This window comes from Boleophthalmus pectinirostris, unplaced genomic scaffold (genome assembly GCF_026225935.1).
Source record: "Boleophthalmus pectinirostris isolate CB_2022bp ecotype Guang Dong unplaced genomic scaffold, ASM2622593v1 HiC_scaffold_7, whole genome shotgun sequence".
In the NCBI taxonomy this organism is placed as follows: domain Eukaryota; kingdom Metazoa; phylum Chordata; class Actinopteri; order Gobiiformes; family Gobiidae; genus Boleophthalmus; species Boleophthalmus pectinirostris.
In genome coordinates this window covers 178212-205344 of record NW_026571473.1, presented here as the reverse complement: position 1 = coordinate 205344, position 27133 = coordinate 178212, and the positions used below count along the sequence as shown (strand labels likewise).

General features: G+C 44.2%; 1 protein-coding gene across 7 annotated transcripts in view; it reads left to right on the top strand.

Moving 5' to 3' along the window:
* Nucleotides 1–27133, top strand: part of szt2 (SZT2 subunit of KICSTOR complex) — a 145031-nt gene that overhangs the window by 74367 nt on the left and 43531 nt on the right. For all 7 annotated transcript variants that reach the window (XM_055164894.1, XM_055164892.1, XM_055164893.1 and 4 more), the window contains 18 exons: nt 1086–1202; nt 1284–1353; nt 3832–4017; nt 4512–4703; nt 5950–6097; nt 6168–6242; nt 6605–6743; nt 8924–9032; nt 9519–9639; nt 9709–9861; nt 12956–13058; nt 13614–13707; nt 14334–14421; nt 18891–19009; nt 19987–20151; nt 22688–22772; nt 22842–23021; nt 23094–23285. In XM_055164894.1, coding sequence (XP_055020869.1) covers nt 1086–1202; nt 1284–1353; nt 3832–4017; nt 4512–4703; nt 5950–6097; nt 6168–6242; nt 6605–6743; nt 8924–9032; nt 9519–9639; nt 9709–9861; nt 12956–13058; nt 13614–13707; nt 14334–14421; nt 18891–19009; nt 19987–20151; nt 22688–22772; nt 22842–23021; nt 23094–23285 — 2336 coding nt within the window. The remainder of the gene's footprint in view (nt 1–1085; nt 1203–1283; nt 1354–3831; nt 4018–4511; nt 4704–5949; nt 6098–6167; nt 6243–6604; nt 6744–8923; nt 9033–9518; nt 9640–9708; nt 9862–12955; nt 13059–13613; nt 13708–14333; nt 14422–18890; nt 19010–19986; nt 20152–22687; nt 22773–22841; nt 23022–23093; nt 23286–27133) is intronic.

Genomic DNA, 27133 nt, shown 5'->3' with positions numbered 1-27133 from the left:
GATGGTGTTCTTCCAAACACGGTTAGTGTTTTGTCTGACCAAAAAGTTCTATTTTGGTCTCATCTGACTCCCATGACTCCTCTGGATCATCCAAATGGTCATTGGCAAACTTAAGACGGGCCTTGACATGTGCTGGTTTAAGCAGGGGAACCTTCCGTGCCATGCATGATTTCAAACCATGACATCTTAGTGTATTACTAACAGTAACCTTGGAAAGGGTGGTCCCAGCTCTTTTCAGGTCATCGACCAGCTCCTCCCATGTAGTTCTGGGCTGATTCCTCACCTTTCTTAGGATCATTGAGACCCCACGAGGTGAGATCTTGCGTGGAGTCCCAGTCCAAGGGAGATTGACAGTCATGTTTTGCTCCAACAGTGGACCTTTTTTCACCAAGCTGCTTGGCAATTTCCCTGTAGCCCTTTCCAGCCTTGTGGAGGTGTACAATTTTGTCTCTGGTGTCTTTGGACAGCTCTTTGGTCTTGGCCATGTTAGTAGTTGGAGTCTTACTGATTGTATGGGGTGGACAGGTGTCTTTATGCAGCTAACAACCTCAAACAGTTGCATCTGATTTAGGATAATAAATGGAGTGAAGATGGACTTTTTACGGCGGACTAACAGGTCTTTGAGGGTCAGAATTCTAGCTGATAGACAGGTGTTCAAATACTTATTTGCAGCTGTATCACACAAATAAATTGTTAAAAAATACATTGTGATTTCTCGATTTTTCTTTTTAGATTATGTCTCTCACAGTGGACATGCACCTACGATGAAAATTTCAGACCCCTCCATGATTTCTAAGTGGGAGAACTTGCAAAATAGCAGGGTGTTCAAATACTTATTTTCCTCACTGTACATATACTGATTTTGGGGGGAGGGGCGATGTAGGTTGGAATGAGGCTCTTTTCATTTTACTGTTTTGAATGTCCAAAAAATTTTCTATTTTGGCAATTTTTTTACACATGAAATATCTCATTTTTAAATGAATTACATGTTAAAAACATTTTTCTTACATTTATGTGAGTAAACTGCAGAAGAAGATTCAAACTGCTTTGCTTTTGTGGATGATTTCATTTTTCTTCATGTGCAGGTACACGTCTGAGAGCAGTGTGTCTCTGAACCGCTCTCCGGGACAGCCCTCCTCGTACCGCTCAGACGATGAGCTGCTGGTAGGGCTGGATGCTCTGCGGGCAGGAAGCATGGATGGGTCAGTGCATGTGACATATACAGCATGTTTAAGAGTTTAAGGGGAGCTCCATAACAGAACTTTATCTTTGTGGGTGTGCAGGGTCAGCGGGGACCCTCTTTCCAAGCTACCGGACCCTCACAGATCAGCCATCGTGGCCACCATGGATGAGGTAAGGGCTGCAAACACACACTCAATAGTTAGATCTGTTATTCTGCAGTGTACTTCTTCTATTGTTTTCTCATCAAGCACTCTCAACCTAAGGCTGGACGATAGTATAGGGAAAAATAATAAATAATAATGATTTTTCCCCCCATATTGATCCAATAAAATATTTTTCCATTTTATTCAAGACTATTCAAATTCAAGGGTACAGTGCAGGGTGTCCCACGTAATTGTTGTCCCATGTAATTGTTGACAGAAATGCATGCGATGTCCGTGCGCTAAATTACTGTAGGACTTAAGTTTTACTTTGCATTGAGGCTGGATAAAAGGAAGGGGGGAGGAGGGCTCAAGCACACACAGAAACAGAGGGACGGGAGAAGGGAGGCACAGGACTTTTTCCTGAAACTGTGCATATTTAAGTTAAAACATGAAACACAAGTGAAGAGGCATAAAGAGACGTGCTGTGGCTCTGACTTTCACCTAAACAAGTAAATGCTAACTCATCTTACTGCCACAGGACTGTACATTAAAATGCCAAACTTGAACCTGCTCCCTCTGGCATCATCATTGCTTTACATGTACAAAATTCAGAACCCAAAACTCCATTAATACTAAGAGATTGTGATGAAGGGTGACCGACTTTTTAGTCATGTCATCTGTCATGTCCGGCCGCGTGTCTTGGACACTCAAGTGAAGAGAGGGGCTGAGCTGTCAACTGATGACCACCTGGTTGTGAGTTGGATCTGCTGGCAGAGGAGGAAGCCGGAAAGACCTGGCAGGCCCAAGCGTGTAGGTGGGTGTGTTCCAATTACAGGGCAATCGCACTCCTCAGCCTCCCGGTAAGGTCTATTCCAGGGTACTGGAGAGGAGAATATGGTCGATAGTGAACCTCAGAACCAGGAGGAGCAGTGTGGTTTTCGTCCGGGCCGTGGAACAGTGGACCAGCTCTACACTCTCCATCAGGTGCTCGAGGGTTCATGGGAGTCTGCCCAACCAGTCCACCTGTGCTTTCTGATTCTGGAGAAGGCATTCGACCGTGTCCCTCGTGGTGTCCTGTGGGGGGTGCTCTGGGAGTATGGGGTCCGGGACCCTTTGCTAAGGGCTGTCCGGTCCCTGTACGACCGGAGCAGGAGCTGTGTTCGCATTGCCGACAGTAAGTCAGACCTGTTCCCGGTGCATGTTGGACTCCACCAGGGCTGCCCTTTGTCACCGGTTCTGTTCATTGTGTTTATGGACAGAATTTCTAGGCACAGTCAGGGGCTGGAGGAGATCCGGTTTGGGGACCACAGGATTTCATCTCTGCTGTTTGCAGACAATGTCATCCTGTTGGCTTCATCAGACCAGGACCTGCAATGTGCATTGGGGCGGTTTGCAGCCGAGTGTGAAGCGGTTGGGATGAGGATCAGCTCTTCCAAGTCCGAGGCCATGGTTCTCGACTGGAAAAAGGTGGCTTGCCCTCTCCGGGTGGGTGGAGAGTCCTTGCCTCAAGTGGAGGAGTTCAAGTATCTCGGGGTCTTGTTCACGAGTGACAGGAGGATGGAATGTGAGATTGACAGGCGGATCGGTGCAGCGTCTGCAGTGATGTGGTCGCAGTATCAGACAGTTGTGGTGGAGAGGGAACTGAGCTGAAAGGCGAAGCTCTCGATTTACCGGTCAATCTTCGTTCCTACCCTCACCTATGGTCATGATTTCTGGGTAGTGACCAAAAGGACGAGGTTGCGGATACAAGCACTCGAAATGAGTTTCCTCCGCAGGGTGTCTGGGCGCTCCCTTAGAGATAGGGTGAGGAGCTCAGTCACACAGGAGGAGCTCAGAGTAGAGCCACTGCTCCTCCATGTCGAGAGGAGCCAGTTGAGGTGGCTCGGGCATCTGTTCCAGATGCCTCCTGGACGCCTCCCTCGGGAGGTGTTCCGGGTATGTCCCACCGGGAGGAGGCCCCGGGGAAGACCCAGGACACGCTGGAGGGACTATGTCTCTCGACTGGCCTGGGAACACCTCGGGGTCCACCTGGAGGAGCTGGAGGACGTGTCTGGGGTGCAGGAAGTCTGGGAGTAAGCGGAAGAAAATGGATGGATGGGTGTGACCGATTAGAAGACATTTAGAAGATTTCTTGCCACTGGGGCCTGGACAATGGTGAGGGTGAAGCCAGGTGAGGCCAAGAAGAGTAAAGGGGGGCGATGAGGTGATGAGAGGGGTTGCTGAGGAGGGACACTGATCAAAGCAGACTGCCCCACCTCCTCCTCAGCACCCCCTCTTCATCAGCAATTGGGATTTAAATTGGGCTCACTGGACAGTGATTAGACAAAGAAGCGGGGTGGCAAGTGGCGGAGAGTAGTATTTGGAGTGAGGTGAAGGCTGAGGAGCAGGTGATGAAGCTGCAAGGTAGATGGAAGCGAAGTTAGGATAAGTGCATAACATGGCCCTGACATATGCAGTGCTGCCTTATCAAACTCTCACTCTGTCTGTGTGTTTGGTGCTTCCTCAGATCCGCTGGCTGCTGGAGGATGAGATGGTCTCGGCGCTGCGCTCCTGTCGGCTCATTAGCTCAGACACTCTGCTTAAAGTGGTGGAGCATGTGTCCCGCTCGGCCGGACGCCCACACTGCCACTGTGAGGAGGTGCCACTGCAGTTTGTCTTTGGTCCCGAGCAGTCACTGGAGAAGTTCAAACAGGCATGTGCACTTCCTTTGAATATAAAAATTGGGATATTTTGAGAGAAGACAATAATCTCAAGCGTTTTATAGAAGAGGTATTAAACTTCTACAGGGTATTAACTGCATATAACACATAACATATTTAGATCTCCATGCTACGTTTTATTGTTTTGAAAACATTGTATTTGCTCAAAATTGCAAATACACAATCGCTAATGAAACTACTGCACATTGCATCAGGTTTGTGTCTTGTTTTGTATCATGCTTGTATATTTATATTTATGGAAAATAGTCGTATAGGACCATGGTGGAGCTATGGATAGGGTCGTAATGTTAACTGTAAACAGGGTTAAATAAATAACTCAATCATATATGGATGGTAAAGAAAACCACTTCAGGCATGTTTTTGTAGAAGGAATAGTGTTATAACACAGTAGAACGTTCCAAAAAGTAATTTAAACTTGTTAGTTACATACATTTTCATATTGTGAAAAAAATATGTCTGTACACAGGAGTTCCGGCACGTGTCTCTGGCTAGATATGTGTTCAATGCTGAGGAGGATTTCTTCTACATTTCTCTCAGCCGGCTGCACCCCCAGAGAATCCACGGTACCAACATGTTCCCTCTGAGCACGGGGCCCCATAATCCCAGTGGCCCCTGCCCCGATGTACCCAGGGGCCCTGCTGAGGCAGACTCTAACCTGGTACTAAACATTCTCTTAAACTCATCCAGGCTGTTTGTATGGTAGTGTTAACATCAAAATCGAGTATGATGACACATAAAAGCTTGATTCTAAATGGATACAGCTGATGTCATCAACATTTCCTGGGTCTCTTGCTAACTGAAAGCACAACTCTGTCAGAAACTCTTTTACTAAACCTAGGCTTAAATTGAGCTTTATTTTTGCACAGTCTAACCAGAAAGAACTGACTTGGTTGGAGGTACAACAGGTGATCTGATTTCTGCTGTTAAACAAGTCTCAAATATCAAATAACACTCAAAAGTCACAAGATAACTGAAAAATTCACTCTCACCTCTTTGTTAAACATCAAACTCCAAAGCAGACTCCTGAAAATGTATTGTTTACATTATTATTTTTTTTTTTCAGACTATCTCAAAACCTTTTTGTCTGTGTTTGCTAATGTGTGCATTGGGTCACCATGGTAACTGCTGATCATTCCGCTAGTAGAGATCCATGTAAAACATGTATCAATGCAGATTCTGATACCAGGTTGATAATTAAATAGTAGGGATTTAACAATATCCAACTCTCTTCTATGATATTATCATGATATACATGTTACGGAATGATATTTATTGTGCCATTTTGGAGAGGCTAATATAATTGTAGATAGGAGACTTTTTTGCTTTTAAAATAGTTTGACAAGATTTTTAGTGTGAAGTAAAAAACATATTTCTTCATCTTTCACTGAAATGAACCATGGGATATGTAGTTCCCTATGTTTATAAGCTGTTGCTACAATAAAACCAATACGATATCAAGATATTTTGGTTATTGTTACATCCCGATTAAATACATGTCTTTTTTAGACAATAGAATGTCATTTTCAACATTAAATCATAGTTTTTCTGTACCACTTACCATGTGACCCTCTCAGTAGTCCAGGTAGGTTCTATAGTGGATAAGCCCAAAATCATTCTAAAGCTATTTAGGAAATATTAATTTCAGTCCTATGAATATGACGTTTTTAGAATTGATTCTTGCTTGTGTGTTATTCTCTAGTTTTAGTATTGATTAGTGTCTGATTTTCAGTACTTTTGATAACCCTGTTCTGTGATTATCGATTTTTGAGATATTCAAACAGCTTTGCATACACTGAACTCCAGTTCTAGACATGCAAATGCACATCTCCTACTGTGTTCACTTGAATAGCCATGTTTGTTTTAAAAAGTTAAAGTACTGTTCTGACCCCTCTTTATGTGTTGAGGGTCCCAGCACAGACCTGCAGAGCCTCCCTTATACGACTTCAGGAGTGGAGCCAGTGTCCTACAGAACAGAGCTTGCAGTGTCCTACTCACCCCCCAAAGCGCCCTCTAGTGGTAGCCTAGCAGATTGCACGGGACCCAGCTCTCACAGTGAGTGCGCTTCAAAGGCTGGTCCATAGACACCTGCTGTGGTAACCCTGTGTGTGCTGTCTCCCCTCAGGCGGTGAGAGGCCTAGGCCCAGCCGTGTGCAGAGCGTGGTGTCCAGTCAAGGCAGCTTGGACTCCGACATGCAGGGTAAGCTCTCACTCACGTGAGCCTAACATCAGCTTGAAAAATCCCAGAAATATTACAGCAGGGATTAGCTACAAAGGTCTTAACAGTGTGTAATAACAGGTTCTTAGGATTCTCAAATTGAATCTTAATTTGGTGGGATAATATTTGGTGTGAATATAAATTATATCATCAAAAAGTAGTTCTTTATTGCTGACAACCACTGAGAGAATTCTATCCAAAAAAGGTGTTTTCTTAAATTATTATTCATCAAATTATCATTTTTGTGTACATTAGAGGAGTTTTGACTCAGTGTATGGTACACTGGGCCAAAACTCGATACCTTGCCCCTAGCGTTATGTCATGATTTCCATGATTTCTTTTAGGCTATGACGGTGGCAGCAGTGACTCTGAATGTGAGAGCCCCACTCTCGGGGAGCGGGACACACAGCCCCCCATGATGCCCGACTTCTGGTTAATCCTGCAAGTGCACCAGGACCGCGTAAAGGTCTACTCACACTCCAGGTCAGCTCCTCCTCCCACTCTCCCTCTCACCCACCCTCCTCTCACTCTCCTCTCACTCTCCTCTTACCCTCCTCTCACTCTCCTTTCACTCTCCTCTCACCCTCCTCTCACCCTCCTCTCACCCTCCTCTCACCCTCCTCTCACCCTCCTCTCACTCCTCTCACTCTCTCCCACTCTCCCCCTCACTCTCCTCTCACCCTCCCCTCACTCTCCTCTCACTCTTCTCTCACCCTCCCCTCACCCTCCCCTCACCCTCCTCTCACTCTCTTCTCATTCTCCTCTCACCCTCCTCTCACTCTCCTCTCACCCTCTCTTCACTCTCCTCTCACTCTCCTCTGACCCTCCTCTCACTCTCCTCTCACCTTCTCTTCACTCTCTTCTCACCCTCTCTTCACTCTCCTCTCACCCTCCTCTCACTCTCCCCTCACTCTCTCTTCACCCTTCCCTCACCCTCCTCTCACCCTCGCTTCACTCTCCCCTCACTCTCCTCTCACTCTCCTCTCACCCTCTCTTCGCTCTCCCCTCACTCTCCCCTCACTCTCCTCTCACCCTGCCCTCACCCTCATCTCCCCCTCCTCTCACCCTCCCATCACTCTCCTCTCACCCTCCCCTCACTCTCCTCTCACCCTCCCCTCACTCTCCTCTCACTCTCCTCTCACCCTCTCTTCACTCGCCTCTCTCTCCCCTCACTCTCCTCTCACTCTCCTCTCACCCTCCTCTCACTCTCCCCTCACTCTCCTCTCACCCTGCCCTCACCCTCATCTCCCCCTCCTCTCACCCTCCTCTCACCCTCCTCTCTCTCTCTTACCCTCCTCTCACTCTCCTCTCACCTCCTCTCACCCTCCTCTCACTCTCCTCTCACCCTCCTCTCACTAGCCTCTCACCCTCTCTTCACTCTCCTCTCACTCTCCCCTCACTCTCCTCTCACTCTCCCCTCACTCTCCTCTCACCCTCCCCTCTCTCTCCTCTCACTCTTCTCTCATCCTCCCCTCACCCTCCTCTCACTCTCCTCTCACCCTCCCCTCACCCTCCTCTCACTCTCTTCTCATTCTCCTCTCACCCTCCTCTCACTCTCCTCTCACCCTTTCTTCACTCTCCTCTCACTCTCCTCTGACCCTCCTCTCACTCTCCTCTCACCCTCTCTTCACTCTCCTCTCACCCTCTCTTCACTCTCTTCTCACCCTCTCTTCACTCTCCTCTCACCCTCCTCTCACTCTCCCCTCACTCTCCTCTCACCCTCTCTTCACCCTTCCCTCACCCTCCTCTCACCCTCGCTTCACTCTCCCCTCACTCTCCCCTCACTCCCCTCACTCTCCCTCACTCTCCTCTCACCCTCTCTTCGTTCTCCCCTCACTCTCCTCTCACCCTGCCCTCACCCTCATCTCCCCCTCCTCTCACCCTCCCATCACTCTCCTCTCACCCTCCCCTCACTCTCCTCTCACCCTCCCCTCACTCTCCTCTCACCCTCCTCACTCTCCTCTCACCCTCTCTTCACTCGCCTCTCACTCTCCCCTCACTCTCCTCTCACCCTGCCCTCACCCTCATCTCCCCCTCCTCTCACTCTCCTCTCACCCTCCTCTCACCCTCCTCTCACTCTCCTCTCACCCTCCCCTCACCTCTCTCACCTCCTCTCATTCTCCTCTCACCCTCCTCTCACTCTCCTCTCACCCTCTCTTCACTCTCCTCTGACCCTCCTCTCACCCTCTCTTCACTCTCCTCTCACTCTCCCCTCACTCTCCTCTCACCCTCTCTTCACCCCTCCTCTCACCCTCCTCTCACTCTCCTCTCACCCTCTCTTCACTCTCCTCTCACTCTCCCCTCACTCTCCTCTCACCCTCTCTTCGCTCTCCCCTCACTCTCCTCTCACCCTGCCCTCACCCTCCTCTCCCCCTCCTCTCACTCTCCTCTCACCCTCCTCTCACTCTCCTCTCACCCTCCTCTCACTCTCCTCTCACTCTCCTCTCACCCTCCTCTCACTCTCCTCTCACCCTCCTCTCACCCTCCTCTCAAGTGTCCTCACCTTCCTGTCACCCTCTCTTCACCCTCCTCTCAACCTCCTCACTGTCTTCTCACCCTCTCCTCACCTCCTTTTACCCTCTCCTCCCTCTCCTCTCATCCTGTCTTCTGTCTCCCAGAGCTTGCTCAGAGCCCCTCCTTCATGTGTGAACTGTGTTTGGCAGAAACCTGAGGGCCGAAGTGCAGAGCAGCTGTGAGGAAATGCCCGAGTACCTGCAGCTCCATCAGGCTGTGGTCAGCAAAATTGGGGAGATCTGCCGGGTCGTCAATCAGGTACATTTTTATATCAATTACAGACCATACAGGTGGACAACATAGGTATGGGGTGATATGAATTGTTTTTTTTATATATGTCTTGCTGGCAGATATATATTTCTTCTATACTAAAATAAAGCATTTAATATCAAATTTTGTAATGTAAAATTTCAAAGTTGGAAAAAAATACTCATTATGATTCTGTTGATAATTTTTGACTTAAAAACTGTACATGAGATCTAATTTGTAGACTTTTATCTGTAAACCTGGGAAACTAGTGTTTAGTGTTAGTGTTCAGAGAAATGGGACTTAGGAAGCAAGAATCATAAAACAAGTATGAATTAAGCTAAATACAACTATAGGTCTGTTTTGGTGATAGAACAATGTTATAACATGGTTAAAAGCTCAAAAAGTCTCTGGCATAATATTTGTCCTTTTAAAATTGATCCTGATAATATACTCTAAATATGGGGTGACTTCACCATGTTGTTGTGTCCTGTGTAGCGCATGCTGCTGCAGGACCTCCATGACAGTCACGTGTGTAACTCTCTGCTGGTGGCTGAGAGTGAGGAGGACATCTGGAAGAATGAGGCGGTGTACAGGCAGAGGACACAAACCTCTGATGGTCAGCCTCTTCTGTATTTCTGCATTGTCCATGTTTAGGACTGTGTCTGATCCTGGTTTATACTGTCAGATTACAGCACAGAAGAGAGTTACCAGGCCCGAGACTACCTAGCTGCCACCATGCAGTTCATCCCTGGACACTTTGCCTGTGATATTGTGTGGAGAACCATCATCCACATCCACCCACGCCTCAAGATGGGACCCAACATGGGAGTTTCTAGAGGCAATTGCATTTTTCTCAAGTCTACCTACACATAAGCTATGTGCAAAAGGGTTGTTATATCACAACCCAGATACTAAATTGGTACTAAAACAAAAGTGATGAATGCAACTACAGTTCTATGAATCCTGGATAACCACCGGAGTATGGCAAGAGGAAAACCACTGAATGATTCCCTTTGAGCATACGTGGTTCCAGTATCAATGTCAACAATGTCAGCCCTGTGACAATCATAGGCTACAGAGCCTGACGTCATCCCAGGCAGAATCTTCTAACAAAAATGAAAAAGAAAAAGTATTCTGAGTGACATAGATTTTCTGGAGGTATTTCAGGATTCATAGAACCATGGTTACAGTTGTAACTTTTCAAATTTATAACATTCCTCCCTACTGACCGACAAAGGGTGGTACTGAAATGACCCAGTATTGGCAGAGTTCATCCCAATAACAACTAGAGCTGGAGAAGAGGGCACCTTCACATGAACCAGCAGAGATGGCCTTGTCAGTGGATGTCAAACAACCTAGCAGAGACATAGTCAGTAAAGGATATGTGAAACTTACACATCAACTAGATGGTTAGCTAGGTGCCCTAATGCTTGGAAAACAGGGCAGCCACCTTTTAAACCAGCAGAGATAAAAACATTAAACATCTCTCACAAACTGCCTAAGCTCTGAGTGGGGAGCATAGCACTACCATTACGGACAGAGGCATACACTGAGAACTAAAAATCAGTACTATGTATCAAGTCTGCTTTTTAGTATTGAAATTGAAAATACTGAAAACTGAAATATTTGTTCAACTTCCATACTAACATATGTATATACAGTCCCTGACAAAAGTCTTGTCACTTATCCATTTTGTAGAAACAAAAGCTTATAACCTGACTTTAAATTAATTGATTGGTTTCAGAAATGTCTCATATGAAAGCTAAAACCCTCCCAAATTATGCTCAATATACTAAAATAAATTTGCTTCACTGAAGAAAGATTGATCATTTAATGAACACAGAAAGGTCAGATTTTGGCAAGACAAAAGTCTTGTGGCCTTGTCATATGATGCACCCAATCCTAGATTACAGCCTCACCTGTGATCAGTTACTGATCAATCAATTAGTGGGTGTGTATAAAAAGAACCCCAGCACACCAGACCTTCACATCAACTGCAACTTCACCTCTGACAACATGCCTAAGATCCACCCTGAGACCAAAGCGTTAATTATCAAGAGGCTGAAGACCAGATCCACTGCTGAGGTGGTGACACCTTCAATGTGTCTCAGCGTCAAGTACAAAGAACAAGAAAAAGATCTGAAATGACTGGAGTTGTTTTTGACAAGCCCAGGTCCGGCAGACCCCGCAAGACAACTGCTCGGGAGGACCGTTTGTTGATTCAAAAATCCAAGGCCAGCCCCTTTTCCACTGCAGCAGACTCCACCAGGCCTGGTCACCTCAAGTCCCTGTGTCAACCAGAACAGTTTGTAGAATTCTGTCTCGAAATGGCCTCCATGGTCGAATCAGTGCACAGAAACCAGCACAGAAACCAGCACTAAACAAAAGACAATTAAAAAACCGTGTGGCATTTGCCAAGGCCCACAGCCTGCTAAAAGGATGGACACTGGAAAAGTGGCAGAAGGTGGATTTTTCAGATGAATCCTCGGTTGAATTACATCACAGCCGCCGCAAATATTGCAGGAGACCTACTGGAGCCGCATGGATCCAAGATTCACCCAGAAAACAGTTAAGTTTGGTGGCGGAAAAATCATGGTCTGGGGTTACATCCAGTATGGGGCTGTGCGAGACATTTGCAGGGTGGAAGGCAATATCAATATCCTAAAATATCAAGAAGTATTAGCTTCCTCTTACATTCCCAACCATAAAAGGGGTCAAATTTTGCAGCAGGATGGTGCTCCATCGCATACTTCTATCTCTACATCAAAGTTTCTCAAGGTGAAGAAGATCAAGGTGCTCCAGGACTGGCCAGCCCAGTCACCAGACATGAACATCATTGAGCATGTCTGGGGTAGAATGAAAGAGGAAGCATGGAAGGCAAAACCAAAGAATCTTGATGAACTCTGGGAGGCATGTAAGACGCTTTCTTTGCTATTCCTGATGACTTCATCAACAAATTGTATGAATCATTGTCGAACCGCATGGATGCGTCCTTCAAGCTCATGGAAGTCATACAAGATATTAAATATGGATCTCACAGCACCACTACTTAATTCACTGACGTTATGCAACATATTTTTGTATTTGAAGTAAATTATTTGTTAAATTTTTTGTAGGCGACAAAACTTTTATCTTGCCAAAATCTGACCTTTCTGTGTTCATTAAATGATCAATCTTTCTTCAGTGAAGCAAATGTATTTTAGTATATTGAGCATAATTTGGGAGGGTTTTATCTTTCATATGAGACATTTCTAAAACCAATGGATTAATTTAAAGTCAGGTTATAAGCTTTTGTTTCTACAAAATTGATAAGCGACAAGACTTTTGTCAGGGACTGTATTCATTCATACCGTATTTTCCGCACTATAGGGCACGCTCTTAAGCCTCCAACCCCATCAAAAGACGACTGCACGCCCCACAATCCAGAGTGCCCTATACATGAATCCACTCGAGTGTCCCAGCACGACTTCAGTAAACTACAAAGCCACACCACCCACAGCGCACACAAACACGCACAGAGCAGACAGCGACCGCACAGCGAAAAACACCCACAGACACACTCATCACTCCACGCCGACGAGGAATGGAACGGAGGAACGTACCGAAAAAGCGAGTGCAATGTGCCACACAACTGAGTCACTGCGAACACGCCGACAATCCATCCAACTGTTGTGTTTCATTTAAAGTCCGGTGCGGTTTATTTGTGAAAAAAGTTTGAAAATAGACCAATGCCTTATAATCCAGAGCACCTAATAGCCCGGAAAATACGGTACTTACCAAATTAAAACAGGAAATTTATGTTGGCTCCTTTATCTATCAACTTAATGTTCCTATGTATGCAATTAAATAATCTCCCTATTCTAAACTGAATTGGATCAAAATCAGGTCCCATGACAAATTTTTTCACTTCAGGTTTTGCTCTCCTCTTGCAGCCATCCAGGCGCTACGCTCAGTGCTGAGCTCTTTCTGTGTGGTCAATCGGAAGAACATGTTTGTCTACCAGGAACGCACCACCAAATCAGTGTTCTACCTCAGGTCAGAACCTCACCTGGTCATGTCTCCTCTGCACCTTCTGCACCAACACAAAACTAAACTACATAGATTTAGACCATGTGGTCTGGAGTAGAGCTGCAAACTTCAACTTCAACTTCCTAATTTTGATGGATGCACTTAGTAAATCACAAAGGCTGCTGTTTTTCATATAGCCTACCATAATTTCCTCCAAAAACAACAGTCTCTTATTCTGACTAAAACAGCTCCGCTTAGATCTTTTCTGAAATGTGATTGTTGTATTTAACAAATCATATATTTTGGTGTTTCTGCCAATTCTTCTGGATTTGTTTAAAAATGTGAACACTGAACACAATCCTATTATTAAAACATAAATGCCATATCAAAGTGCATTTGCAGTGCTTGTCAGAAACCACACAATAAGATATTTTTCTCAAACCATTCAGCCCTACTCCAGAGCTGTTTATAGTTATCCTGTGTCTATGTTAACATATGATGTGTGTGGGTGTGCGCATGTGCGTGGGTGTGTGCGTGTGTGTGTGCGTGTGTGTGTGCATGTGTGTGTGCATGTGTGTGCAGGCTTTGTGAGACTTCGTTGGAAAACCAGCTGCCCTCACAGCGCTCTGTGGCCCTTGCCCGGAGCCAGGAGCCCTCCTTTTCAGACGACCCCATGGTAAATTACCATCAATCCATTAATTAGTGATTCACTGATCCAGCTTTGTCAATTCTGATACTGATTTCAGTTATAGCTTCTGCCAATACCTGGTATCAACCAATACCAGCACATAGACTGAAAACAGCATTCATTTCCTTTTAAACAAAAAAAAAACAACAACAACAAAAATCATAAACTGATCCAAATGTGTTATGTAACTGTTATTCCTCAAGAAACTAAACTTTGGATAAATAAAACTTTCTGGACTGACCAGTAAATGTTGTACTATATCACTGTATATGTCCAAACAAGGATATCAGGTGAATCCAATACCAATATTGTCTCAGTGTCTCCCCTCCGTTACTCATTACACTCAATCCATACAATTGAAAATTTCTGCTAATGCACTTTTTTTTTGTTCTAAAACAGCACTGATGATTCAGTATTTGTTCATGTGTATATTCTGGATTAAACTAGAATCCAAAATTTCTCACACATTTTCTTAGTCACCCAATCCTTACTGGAGATGATGGATTAAGGCTTGGTTAACCAAGTTACATGTAAAAAGAGATTATCCGACAAAAAACACTTCTAACAGTACAACCCTCATCAGTTCCAACAGTAATAGTACTGTCCTTGTCCAGGCCTCCCGCTCCCCCCTGGAGGCCTCCCGGCCGGTGGGGCAGGTAGACAAACACATCCTTTTGCTGGTGCATGGAGTGGAAAGCGCAGGTGAGTTTGAGGCTGTGCCATACAGGGTCTTAAAGTGGAACCAAAGTACCAAAGTAGAACTGTGTATATGGTGTTCAGATAGCATTGTAGTGGAGCTGTTAAGGACCAAAAAAGTGCCCAGTTGTTCACTTTTATGGTACAAGCATGAAACTCTACAGGGTCATTACACGCCAACTCTCCAACTGCCCCCGCCCGACCATATCAAATTTGACTGAAAAAAAAGTCTATGAGGTTCACACACTTTCCAATAGGAAAAGTCCCACATTTTAGCTCCCAACTCCTTATAGTTTTGTCATTAAAAATATTTTGTCAACTCTCCCCTGACCTGTTCCGAGCAGAGTTTTCCAAGGAGACACTTTCAGATTTCTTTATCTAAAAAACTATTTAAGGTCAGCCCTTAAAATTTTCAAGGGTTAAAATTTGGCAAATGTACTTGTAGAATCTGGACTTTTACACATGTGCTTTTGATTTATCACAGATTTCTAGGGGATTGAATTTGGTTGAAAATTGTACTCTTCAAATATGAGGGCATCTTTGAAGGACTGTGGAAAGTGTAATTTCAAAGACAGAGGTTTGATATTGAACATTCACCTTCCCACACATGCTGTGTACTTTGTATTTTAAAACTGACCCTCTGTGATGAAAGCTCTACAAGATATTAAGTGTTCAAAATGGAAAAAATAAATGTGGTGCCATCTTTACCATGTTATACCAAAAAAATGACAGCACCCACCAACATAAAATGGACTGTTATAGAAAGACTAGATGTCTGTTTTTAACACATCCAAAATTTGTGATGGTGTTCTGCCTTATTTTTGCAAAATCTATTTGAAAATGTGGTATCCACATACATGCAGAGCATTCATGGACTATGAAGACACTTTCAGAAGCAAAGAAAACACTCTGAATATTTGACACACAGCTTAAACTCTTAAAAAAATATATTTGAAGTATAACTTATATGTAGTCTTTACATATAGAAATAGAAACGTGTCTGTTTCGATCCTGCACAAAGACACAACAAAAAGAGAGAGGCGAGGGGCTATATATTTTTATTATCTAAAGAACTAAAAATACAAACATGTGCGGTGGGTTAAAGTCAGTCATCAGTAATGTGTGCATGTTGTTTGCAGTGAGATGTACTGATGTACTGAGTGTGCTGTTACTGTGTCAAAATCAAACTAAAGATGACATGAGCATGTGAAGTCCATGGCTGACAAGCTGGAAAGTGGATTTGCAAATGCACTGGCAGTGCCAGGTACCAGAGATAATCACTGTTTCAAGTCAATTCAACATCATCTGGGGTCAGCAGTGTGTCTGGAACTGCTGGATTTTTAGTCTATTACAAAAACATGCAGAAGAAGAGGTTTCACAGGGCTTCCAAATCAGTGACATGATACCTGGCCAACATGTGTGTACAACCATCACTGGTGGGTGGAAAACATCACAGAGACATCTGAAACCCAGCAAGATGTTCAGACATAATTCATACATCCACACAACCCAGCAAAAAGTTTCTATTGGCCCAGAAGAAAAGACTAGTGCTGGATACGTTTACAACACATCATTTCTAAAATAGATGTTCCAGCACTCCAACAAGGTGCCCAAGGTGCTTTAAACAATTCAGGAGTGTTACACCAAAACATCTGAAAGTTTTCTCAAAGAATTGAGATAATTTACAATAGTTGAGTAATCAAATCAAGCATTTTGTTGAGTTTAAGCTGTGTGTCAAATATTCAGAGTGTTTTCTTTGCTTCTGAAAGTGTCTTCATAGTCCATGAATGCTCTGCATGTATGTGGACACCACATTTTCAAAAATTGATTTTGCAAAAATAAGGCAGAACACCATCACAAATTTTGGATGTGTTAAAAACAGACATCTAGTCTTTCTATAACAGTCCATTTTATGTTGGTGGGTGCTGTCATTTTTTTGGTATAACATAGTAAAGATGGCACCAAATTATTTTTTTCCATTTTGAACACTTAATATCTTGTAGAGCTTTCATCACATAGGGTCAGTTTTAAAAATACAAAGTACACAGCATGTGTGGGAAGGTGAATGTTCAATATCAAACCTCTGTCTTTGAAATTGCACTTTCCACAGTCCTTCAAAGATGCCCTTGGATTTGAAGAGTAGAATTTTTGAGCAAATTCAAGCCCCCAGAAATCTGTTATAAATCAAAAGTGTAAAAGTACAAGTACATTTGCCAAAATTTTAATCCTTGAAAATTTGAAGGACCTACCTTAAATAGTGTTTTAGATACAGCAATCTGAAAGTGACTCCTTGGAAAAGCTCAGGGGGGAGTTGACAAAATATTTTTTAATGACAAAACTATAAGGAGTTGGGAGCTAAAATTTGTTACTTTTCCTACTGGAAAGTTTGTGAACCTCCTAGAATGTTTTCAGTCAAATTTGAGATAATTGAGTGGAGGCATTCGGAGATTTGGCGTGGAATGACCCTGCTAAAACTTGTGAAACGTGCTTATAAATAAACTTGGACCATCACAAAATAAATTAGTGTAAAGGTGCACTGTGCAATTTTTCTGGTGGAGGGTCTGTTCCCTCCTCTTCTCCATGGAGATGTCGTTGCTTTGTCTAGAAATCTCCACAGTATTGCATTAAACAACCCTGCTTATGGTTTTTAAGCAGTAAAAACAGCTGTAGTTGAATAAACACAAGATGGATCCGTTTAATACTACTGTGGAACATTTCAGCAATATAATTCCCACGGAAAAAAATAAACAAATAAATAAAAAATCAGATGACAGAGTCTCCAGCAGAAAAGTAACACAATGTTTGTCTCAAGACGATTCTCCAATCAGAAAGTAGAATGAGCCTCACATGACTCTCTCCTGTCTCCTCTGCTCCTGTCTCCTCTGCTTCTCTGATCTTGTCTCATCTGCTCCTCTGCCCATCTTCTCTGCTCCTTCTGTTCTCTCCTGGTGGCAGCAGCACATGGAGAACTAAGAAAATTAGACTATAAGAAATGGATTATGCAGTATTTTTTATGCCAGCCTCATTTTCATATAGTTCATTTTGTGACATGCACAGTTCTCAGTGCCAGTGTTAAATTAGGCTTGGTTCCATATACAGAAATATTAGTCCTGGTAGTGTTAGTAATCTGGCAAAATTTCATGCTTGTACCATAAAAGAGAAATATTTTGGTCTTTAACAGCTCCACTATGTCTCCAGTGGCCACTGCAATTTCATGTACTACATGAAATCACGCAGGACTTGAAATGTGACCACCTCCAGGTGTACAATCTACACCTCCATCTGGATTTGTTGTGAACACAATTTGATGGTAGAATGAGTTTGGTGATAGTTTATGGGTTTAAAACTGCGTAGGAGAAGTCTGTAGTTTCATCCATGACACAACTAAACAGGCAATATGCATAGTAGGGATGGGCATAATTAGTCGATTAATCAATAATCGATCATTAAACATTTCGTCAATTACGTAAATTTTTTATCCGTTTTTTTCCCCGGACATGTCCATTTTCTACGTCCTGTCCTGGCCATGCGGGTTTTTTTTGTTTTGTTTTTTATATAAAGTGATGCAAATGTCCAGGTTTTCATTACCTTTCATTCGGCTCGTTGCTCTCTGTACTCAGAAGGAGCGAGCAATCACAGACAGTCGGTCAGCCTGCAACACGCTGAAGCACAAATGTGTATTTAATGATGACTTGTACCAGAAATTCCCCGCTTTTCATCCCAGTTGAGACAATGGGAGGCCATGTGCACAGTGTACAAAGCAGGCACATATGTTTCAGTGTCCAGTGGGGGTGCCAGGGACCTTAAAGCACCAGGACACCGAAAAACATTAAAAAGCTTTGCCAGGAGAGAGAAGCTCAATGTCGATAACGAGGCCCCACCTCCCACTCCCCGTACGGTGTCCTGGTTTTGACAAACACAAATATGGTCACACTAACTTATATTCCACTGAGTTGTGTCCGTTAGTCTGACAGAAGTTGACCGCATCAGCGCACAAGAGCTGTTTTTTTCTTCACCTGGTTTATGCAAATTAGCCATGCAGTTTTATGTTTCTTTTCTGTGAGACTTGCACAAATCTGCATTAAACACATTATAATGTCAAACGGGATGTGGCTCTATAGTGGTTACGGTTCATATGTTGTAAAGTTGAATTTATTTATGCATAGTGCAGATAGTAATAATAATGATGATCATTTTAATATAAAAACGTTAATGATTAATCGATAATCGATCGTTAATTCTCCCAACGATTAATTAAGAACATTTTATTGAATGTCCATCCCTAATGCATAGCATTTTCAAAACAGTAAAAGGTAATATAATGATATAAATGTGTTATGTTGTTGAAACTGACACACCATAGAAGTTTAATACCCCTTCTGTAAAAGTTGATTTGGTACATATTACATCTTCTTTGACCAGAGCTGCAGTCTGGCCTGTAGTTCGGAGGACTTATTTCTGCTCTCTGTGTTTAGGCCCTGAGATCACTGATGAACTTGTCAAAGTGCTGCAGAAGCGCCTGGATGAGACCACCCTGGACATCATCACAGTCATGCTAGTCCGTAACTGCAAACTGACCCCTGCCGATGTGGAGGTGAAGAGAGTATCCAGTCTAGAGACACACACCTTACACAGAAACACACAATTACAGACATCCCATACATGCAGATGCATGTATGGGATGTCTGTAATTGGCATAGTTGCATGCAAATTATTTGCATACAAATTATTTCCTTTTTTTTCCAAACCCAAAACGTGCACAATAAGTCAAATCCTCCAGCTAAGCAACAAGATCATGGAGATGAGTTTCCGAGCACCATGTTGTGGTGCCTCAGCAGCACTGAAGGATGAGTAAATTCCCTATGGCGATTATAAAGTGTACCTTAATCTTAAACTCCGAACTAACAACAAAATGTGGATACTGTATGTGCCTTGTTGGGTACAGGAAACGGGAAGCTTAGACTAGGGGACCAAATGGAACCTTTGCAGTCATTGGTCCTCTACCATCAAAAGATGGTAGAGGACTAAGAACATTAAGAAATATTGTATAATATGTTCAGCAGCCACACATTAAGGCTCCACACAAACCTGTTAACTGCAGCATTTTGAATGATTCAGTGTTTTCACCACCTATTGTCATGTCAGTCTATGGTCAGGGCTGGTTATTTTGTTAACTGAATAATCTAGTGATTAACTTTGATTAACTGATCAGTTGTTTAGAATGCGAAAGGCCTGTAAATATGAGTGTTTTGCTCATTTTGACCAAATGAGCAAAACCAAAGACCAAAGCTAAGCTTAGCTAAAAATGGATATTGTTAAAATGCAAATTTCTTTTGTGTTGTATTATAATGATTTCTATCACCTTTGAATAATTGATTTTAATCTAATAATAGGGTGAACTCTGTAAACCACTCTGAAAATCACCAATACTATGTATTTTCATTTGTAACCCTTGATGGAAAAAGTTTGCCCACCTTTGGCTCATAGTATGCTTTTTGGTAAACCCACTTTCAGATCTTGAGGGCTTTAGATGTATTCTGTGTGTATGATTGATGCTGTACTGGTGTGCAGTTCATCCAGCCGTTGGACGCTGCCCCCTCAGAGGTGATGGTCTTCAGCCTGCCTCTGCACTGTAGTGCCTGGCTCCCCGCTGTGGCTCACTACCTCCGCCAGAACCTGCTCATCTTCCTGCATGTGCCCAAGTACACAGACAACAACACAGCCCACCACTTCAAGGTAACTCACAGACTGGACAGACATGCATCCATTTGCAGATATCCAAGAAGGACAGACCAAGGCCGTTATTAGCCTACTCTTAAATCTTGAAACTATGGGGGCTCCTTAAAATGTACAGAAAACACAGGATTTTGAGAGCTAAATTAATTGTGCTACCTCCTTCTGTGCCAAATGTAACTAAATAATATTAGTTCTCTTTCATAGCGTTCGTTTCGATGTCTCACTATGGGGATATGCCCCCTTGCGTATTCACAGAAGCCCTATACCAGTACGCCAGCCCTGAGTGTCACAACGTTGCCAATGTCATTGAATTCATATCTCAGGAGATACAAGTTTCAAATGCTCACACACACAGCCTTGATTCGGTTGATCTGTCCAGGCGATTGGTTCACATTTATCGACCTGAAAGCGCATATTTTTATATCCCCATTTATCCGCCTCATGGGAAATATTTGAGGTTTCTGTTTCAAGACATGACATACAAGTACATGGTGCTCCCATTCGGCCTCTCCTTGAGCCCGATAGTGTTTGTCGAATGCACCAAAGCTGCGTTGGCCCCGCTCAGAGAGCAAGGTATTTGCTTAGCCAGTGAGCAATTAGTTCCTGCTTGTGCGCTCACAGGAGGAAGCTGTCGCTCACACAAAAATTGTACTCTCTCATGTGTGCAACTTAGGGTTCACTGTAAACACAACCAAGAGTGTTTTACAGCCCAGTCAAAGCATTGCCTTTCTGGGTCTGACCCTAGACTCTGCCCAGAGAGGATGCGCACATTCACGGACACATTGGTCCATTTCTCCCTGGGAAAACGGGTTTCATATGGTCTGTGTCTTAGACTGTTTGGTCTGATGACTTTGGTGATCTTGTAGTAAAGCTGGGCAGACTTTACACACAGGCAGGCTTGTGATGTGGAGCAGTGTGCATCTCACCTATGAGAGCGACACATGTACCACGCGTCCTGAATATAGGCGCAGATCTTCTCTCCATCAAATGCCATTCTCCCCTGTACGGAGAATGGCATTTGAATCTGGCTGTGGTGGAGCAGATTTGGATCAGGTACGGCTGCACAGCGGGGGACCTGTTTGCATCTATGGAGAATGTGCATTGTCCACTGTTCTTCTCCCTGCGCGATCAGCGTCTGTCATTGAGAGTGTACACACACTCCCACGAGTGGCCCCGAATGCCTTTAGCGTTGATTCCCCCTTCTCTTCTGAGGGTGAGGGAACACCGCTTGCCACTAATATTGATTGCCCCATACTGGACCTCTATGCTGTGGCTTGCGGAGGTGAAACAGTTGCTGAGTTGGCGCCCCTGGACTCTCCCGTTGCTCAGAGACCTTCTGACCCAAGCAAACGGACAAATATTCCATCATTCATCCAGAGCGGCTCATGCTAAACGCATGGCCCCTGACTAGCTGAGCCTGAGCATGGCTGGTCTGCCTCAGAATGTGATTAATACCATTCAGAGTGCCAGGGCCCCTTCCACAAGGTCACTCTCTGACCGTAAGTGGAAAGTTTTTGAGGACTGGTGCCTTAAAATGGGGGTGTTCTCCTTTGATTGTCCACTGAATGTTGTATTGCCATTCCTGCAGGACCTTATAGACAACAAAAAGGCATTCTCCACTGTCAAAGTGTACTTGGCTGCTCTTTCAGCATGCCATGTGGGCTTCAATCACAAAACTGTGGGCCAACACCCACTGGTTTGTCGTTTCATGAAAGGAGCCAGGAGACTGTTGCCTGTCTCCAAACCATGTCTCCTCTCACTGTTGTGCTTCAGGCTCTCATTGTCCATCCCTTTGTCTGTCCAGGAGATCTGTGCTGCTGCTAGTTGGTCATCTCCCTTGACTTTCGCAAGGTTTTATAGACTGGGTGTCACGTCTCAGGGTCTGTCCCATGCTGTCCTCAACATGAGTTCTTCTGGAGATGTGCCCTGAGCTTTGGCTCTCTCAGGGGACTTGGCTAGCATTTTGTCATTGCGATAAGCTTGTCTGGCAATACGGGACTCTCCATACCCCATAGTGAGACATCGAAACAAATGCTATGAACTATAGGTTACATTTGTAATCCCGGTTCTCTTAGTAGCACATGTGAGATGTCTCACCAGACCACCCATCTTGCTGCTAGAGTGAAGCGAGAAGAGGTGTGCTTATTGAATGACAGGCGGCGTCATGCCCATGGCATTTATAGGGGGTGCCAATGTCATAACATCGCCACTGCCAGCCACTCAGGGCTGGCGCATTGGTATAGGGCTTCTGTGAATATGCGAGGGGGCATATCCACATAGTGAGACATCTCACTCATGCTACTCAGAGAAGCGGGGTTACAAAAGTAACCTATGTAAACTATGTGCTTGTGTAGGACATTTGTGCCCACTTTCGAAGTACATACACTTTTGCTTTTAAATACACAAGCTTATCTAATTCATATTTTAACCAGTCAGCAATTAGAACAAGAAAGTTGTTTTATAAATATGCAACATGTCTTTAATGCATATGGATAATAAATCTTTGCATTTTACAATAGTATGTGTTCTCTTTCAGCACTGCAGTACTGTGAGCAGTGACGGGGCAGATGGAGACATTTACCTGTACAACAAACCAGGAGGACAGGGCACAGGGGGCAAAGGTACAGCTACGGTCAGCGTACTACAGCTGCTCTTATTGTGATGATTATACTTCCAGATCTGTCTCACAGGTATCGCCTGCATCACCCTGTCGTTTCTGAATGGAGAAGGTGGCGCAGTGCCCATCCAGGTGCAAAGGACAGAGAGCAGCTTTCTGACCTTAGACACCGAGCATTACGAGGAGTTGACCATGGTGCTGAAGGTGCCCTCTGGCTTCAACAGCTCAGGAGAAGCCAATGCAAAGGACACTGGTAAGTGCCAAACCGTGTCTCTACTCTCCTGTAGCATGTGACTGAGATGTATGTGCTGCCCTTTCCTCACAGAACCACAGCTGTATGTGCGCTTCAACATCTGGGAACAAGGAAACATCAGCCCACTGCAGCTGAGCGACAAACTGCAAGGGGCGCTGCGACATGCTCTGTGTGATGTAGTAATGGAGCTCCAAATGCTACCCAATCTGCTCTGTGTGGAGGTGTCCTACCAACAGGCCAAAGCCTCCAGAGAAGAGGCAAAAGGTAAGACACTGCAACGACTAATAAAAGGTTCTTACAAAAGCATGAGCTTTGACCTCTCCATCTTGTCCCGTGGAATACATGGGTTTGAGAAGTGCGCATGGGTTTTACTGCTTCAGATAAATATTTGACAGTTGGGCTCCTTCTCACTTAAAATGATTGTAAATATTTTAGGGATGGGCGATATATCAGTTCTAACATCGATACAGATTCTTCAATATTGGGCCTGTGCGCCCTTTATGAACAGACTTATGAGGAACAATGGAAATAGAAGAGCAAATATATGGCTGTATGTGACACAAGAATGTAATAAAGTATTATTATTTCTAAGCTGTTTTAAATCAATACCAGACCCTCTCTAAGTGCATTGTTAATTAGAGCCTGACTGATATATCGGTTGGCCGATATTATTGATCGATATGGGCACCTGGAAACATATCGGCCGATATGTTTGCAGATATGGGCCGATATTTCAAGTGGGCATGTTATACCTCGTTATAAAGCTCAGACTCTCTACATTATGTTAATTTAATCCAGTTTACAGACAGATAAATGTCCTAATATGTGGCTCCGCATCAGTATTTATCTGCAGTCATTTGTCTGTGTGTGTGGCTGCACTGTCCCTGAACACACCCCCAGAATCACGTCACTCATCTGCACTTGTTTACACTCGCAGACAGTAAGGGGTGGCATGGTTCACAAAAAAATAAATAAATAACCGTTTGGTTCGCTTGTCACGGTTCGGGACGTGTGCGTACCGTACGGTTTCCATGGTTACCGACTTGCGCATTGTAGCCTCGTGCCCGTATGTGACCTGTTTCGCTTTGGTGCAAAAGAAGAGGTGTGGAGGGTGGGTGCTGCGCCTCACATGTAGAAATCGCAAGTAGGAGAGAAGAGGGCCACCCGGAGATAGAGGATGCGCCCATGTCTTTACCTCGTGGGGCTACGCTCTGTGTTTGTCAGTGGGGGGGCCGATCGGGCTTAACTGGGCGTGTTTAGCCATGCAGTGGAGCCAGGTTCTAAGGGCCTGGCATGCGTGTTTCGCCCTACGCGAGCGTAAAAACTGCAACTTTTGGAAAGTGACTGAGAGCGACTCCACTGTGCGTGCTAGACGCGCATATGGAGCAGCATGTGCGCGCTTAAATTTCAGAAAACAGGATCCATCCTTTTTTTTGACACTCTACGCGAGCATAGGCGATACACCCTGTCAAAATACACAGAGAGCACGAATCTTTGGTTGTTTTTGTGCGTTTACCATCAGCACAACGTGCACTAGGGGCAGATCTGCGTCGTATGAAAGAGCCCAGGTCCAGAAATAAAGTTAATAAATGCTTTAAAATTTACTTTTGAAATCCTGTCTTTTGCTGTGGTGAGTTTGTACAAATACAAGTGTGTTCAGCTGTTTCACTGTGGACCCGATACAAGTGGCTAAGCGCGATCAGTCAGGTTTGATTGGCTTTCCTATTGGCGGTCTTGGAGCCAGTGCTGCATGTGTGCGTGTGCCCTGCTGCGGCTGCTGGTTGCTGGTGGAGCTGCCTTTGCGTTCGTGCGCGGCTGTGGTTTCACGAGGTTACACACGTAAACGCTGACGCGTATTTCGCTCTACGCAAGCATAAAAATTGCAACTTTTGGATGGGTAACCTTGCACCCAGGGGCGCAATCTCACTAAACCAAGTATCCCGACTCCTGAGGAGGGTTAGGGAGGTGGTAACATTTTTTCAGCGAAGCACAACAGCTGCCTATGTCCAATAATAATGTGCTTAAAGTCAAGTCAAATTCAGTTTGTGCATGATTACATTACTAACTATACTTTTATAACTTTTTTAATGCTGTGTCCTAAATTGTGGATAATTAAGGTAACATAGCGTATGATAAAGTATATTTCTGGAGATTAAAGATTAAAAAGAAAAAAATTCTACAAGAACTGTATCGAACCAAAAAACGCGACCTTAAACCACAATACAAACTGAACCGTGGATTTTGTGAACCGTGCCACCGCTAGCAGACATAGATCCAAACACTGAGATTATATTCTTTTTACGGATAATCAGTTTGAGTCTGGATTAAAAGGACATTTGTTAGTGCATACTTGTAATGTGAGGAGGAGCCTGTGTCAGTGGTGAGTGTTGGAAATATGTCGACTTTGTAGCTTGTTTTGGTTCGTTCTGATAGGTTAGCGTTTAGCTGCTGTAGCTCTCACACATAAACAGGCTGTTTTCTATTGGTCTATTGTAAAGAGACTGTATATTTGTTACTGGACCTGCATTGATATATAAATGAGTTGTAAATAGAGGTGTGAATTATGACATTTGCGCATATAATTACAGCGCATTTAATCACCGCTGCGCGCAGCATTTACGGCTAAAAGGTAATGGCGGTAGCTTCTTTACTAGCTAGTAGTGATGGGTCGGTCGCGAACGGAGCGGCTCTTAGAGCCGGCTCTTTGAAGTGAACGACGGGAGCCTGATCCTTATTGGGAGCCGTGTTTTCTCTTTCTCTGACTTTATTTCTCTTCACGCAGACTCAGACTCGTGGTAGTTTGACAGCAGCAGCGGCTGAAAACGAAACTTACAGAAATATGCGTGTGCCTAGGATAAAAAACAAACAAACTTGCATGTTTGGCTGTAGTTCAGTATAAAATAAATAAACCAGGACTAATCTTGGGCTCAAGAGAGGGCGAGAGATAGAGACCGAGTCCCGACACTCAGTCCTGGTTCAGTTCTGGTTTAGTGCTGTTTTACACATGGTTTAGATCAGTTTTAGTCCTGGTTTAGTCCTTTTTCAGTCCTGGTTTAGTCCTGCTTTAGATCTGTTTTAGACCTGCTTTAGTCCTGGGTTAGTCCTACTTGCAACAAAATAATCTCAAGAGTAGAGCCCGACCGATATGGATTTTGTTGTGACCGATATGAAATCGATATAATGGTAGTTGGAGCTGCGATAGCAGCACACGCAGATTTCTGAAAGTTTCGTTTTCAGCCGCTGCTGCTGTCTAACTACGGGTCTACATGCGGCATGAAGAGAAAAAGTGAGAAAAAGAGAAAACACGGCTCCCAATAAGAAACAGGCTCCTGTTGTTCGCTTCAAAGAGCCGGATCTAAGAGCCGCTTCGATCGCGACCGACCCATCACTCCTAGCTAGTAAACTATCACTATTAGCCTTTAGCCGTAAAAACGTGCACACCGCGGTAATTAATTATATGCATAAATGTGGATCATTCACATGTCTATTCACAGCTCATTTACATATCAATGCAGGTTCAGTAACAAATATACGGCCAATATAGTCACTTTACAATAGACCAATAGAAAACAGCCTGTTTATGTGCGGGAGCTACAGCAGCTAATTGCTAACAAAACCTAAACTAGCTTCAAAGTCGATGTATTTCCAACACTCACCGCTCACACAGGCTCCTCTTCACATCACAAGTCTGCACTAATAAATGTCCTTTTAATCCAGACTCAAACCGATTGTCCGAAAAAGAATATAATCTCAATGTTGCGCACGGCTGCGGGTGTAAACAAACACACGTGAGTGAAGTGACGTCACTGTGGTGGTGTGTTCAGGGACAGTACGGACACAGACAAATTACACCGTAGATAAATACTGATGCGGAGCCACATATTAGGACATTTGTCTGTCTGTAAATTGGATTAAATGAACATAATGTAGAGAGTCTAAGCTTTATAACGAGATATAACATGCCCACGTGAAATATCGGCCCATATCAGCACGCATATCGGCCGATAGCCGATATGTCTCCAGGAGCGCATATTGACTGGCTGATAATATCGGCCAGCCGATATATCGGTCGGGCTCTACTCAAGAGCCACTTGGGAGTCGAAAGAGCCAGC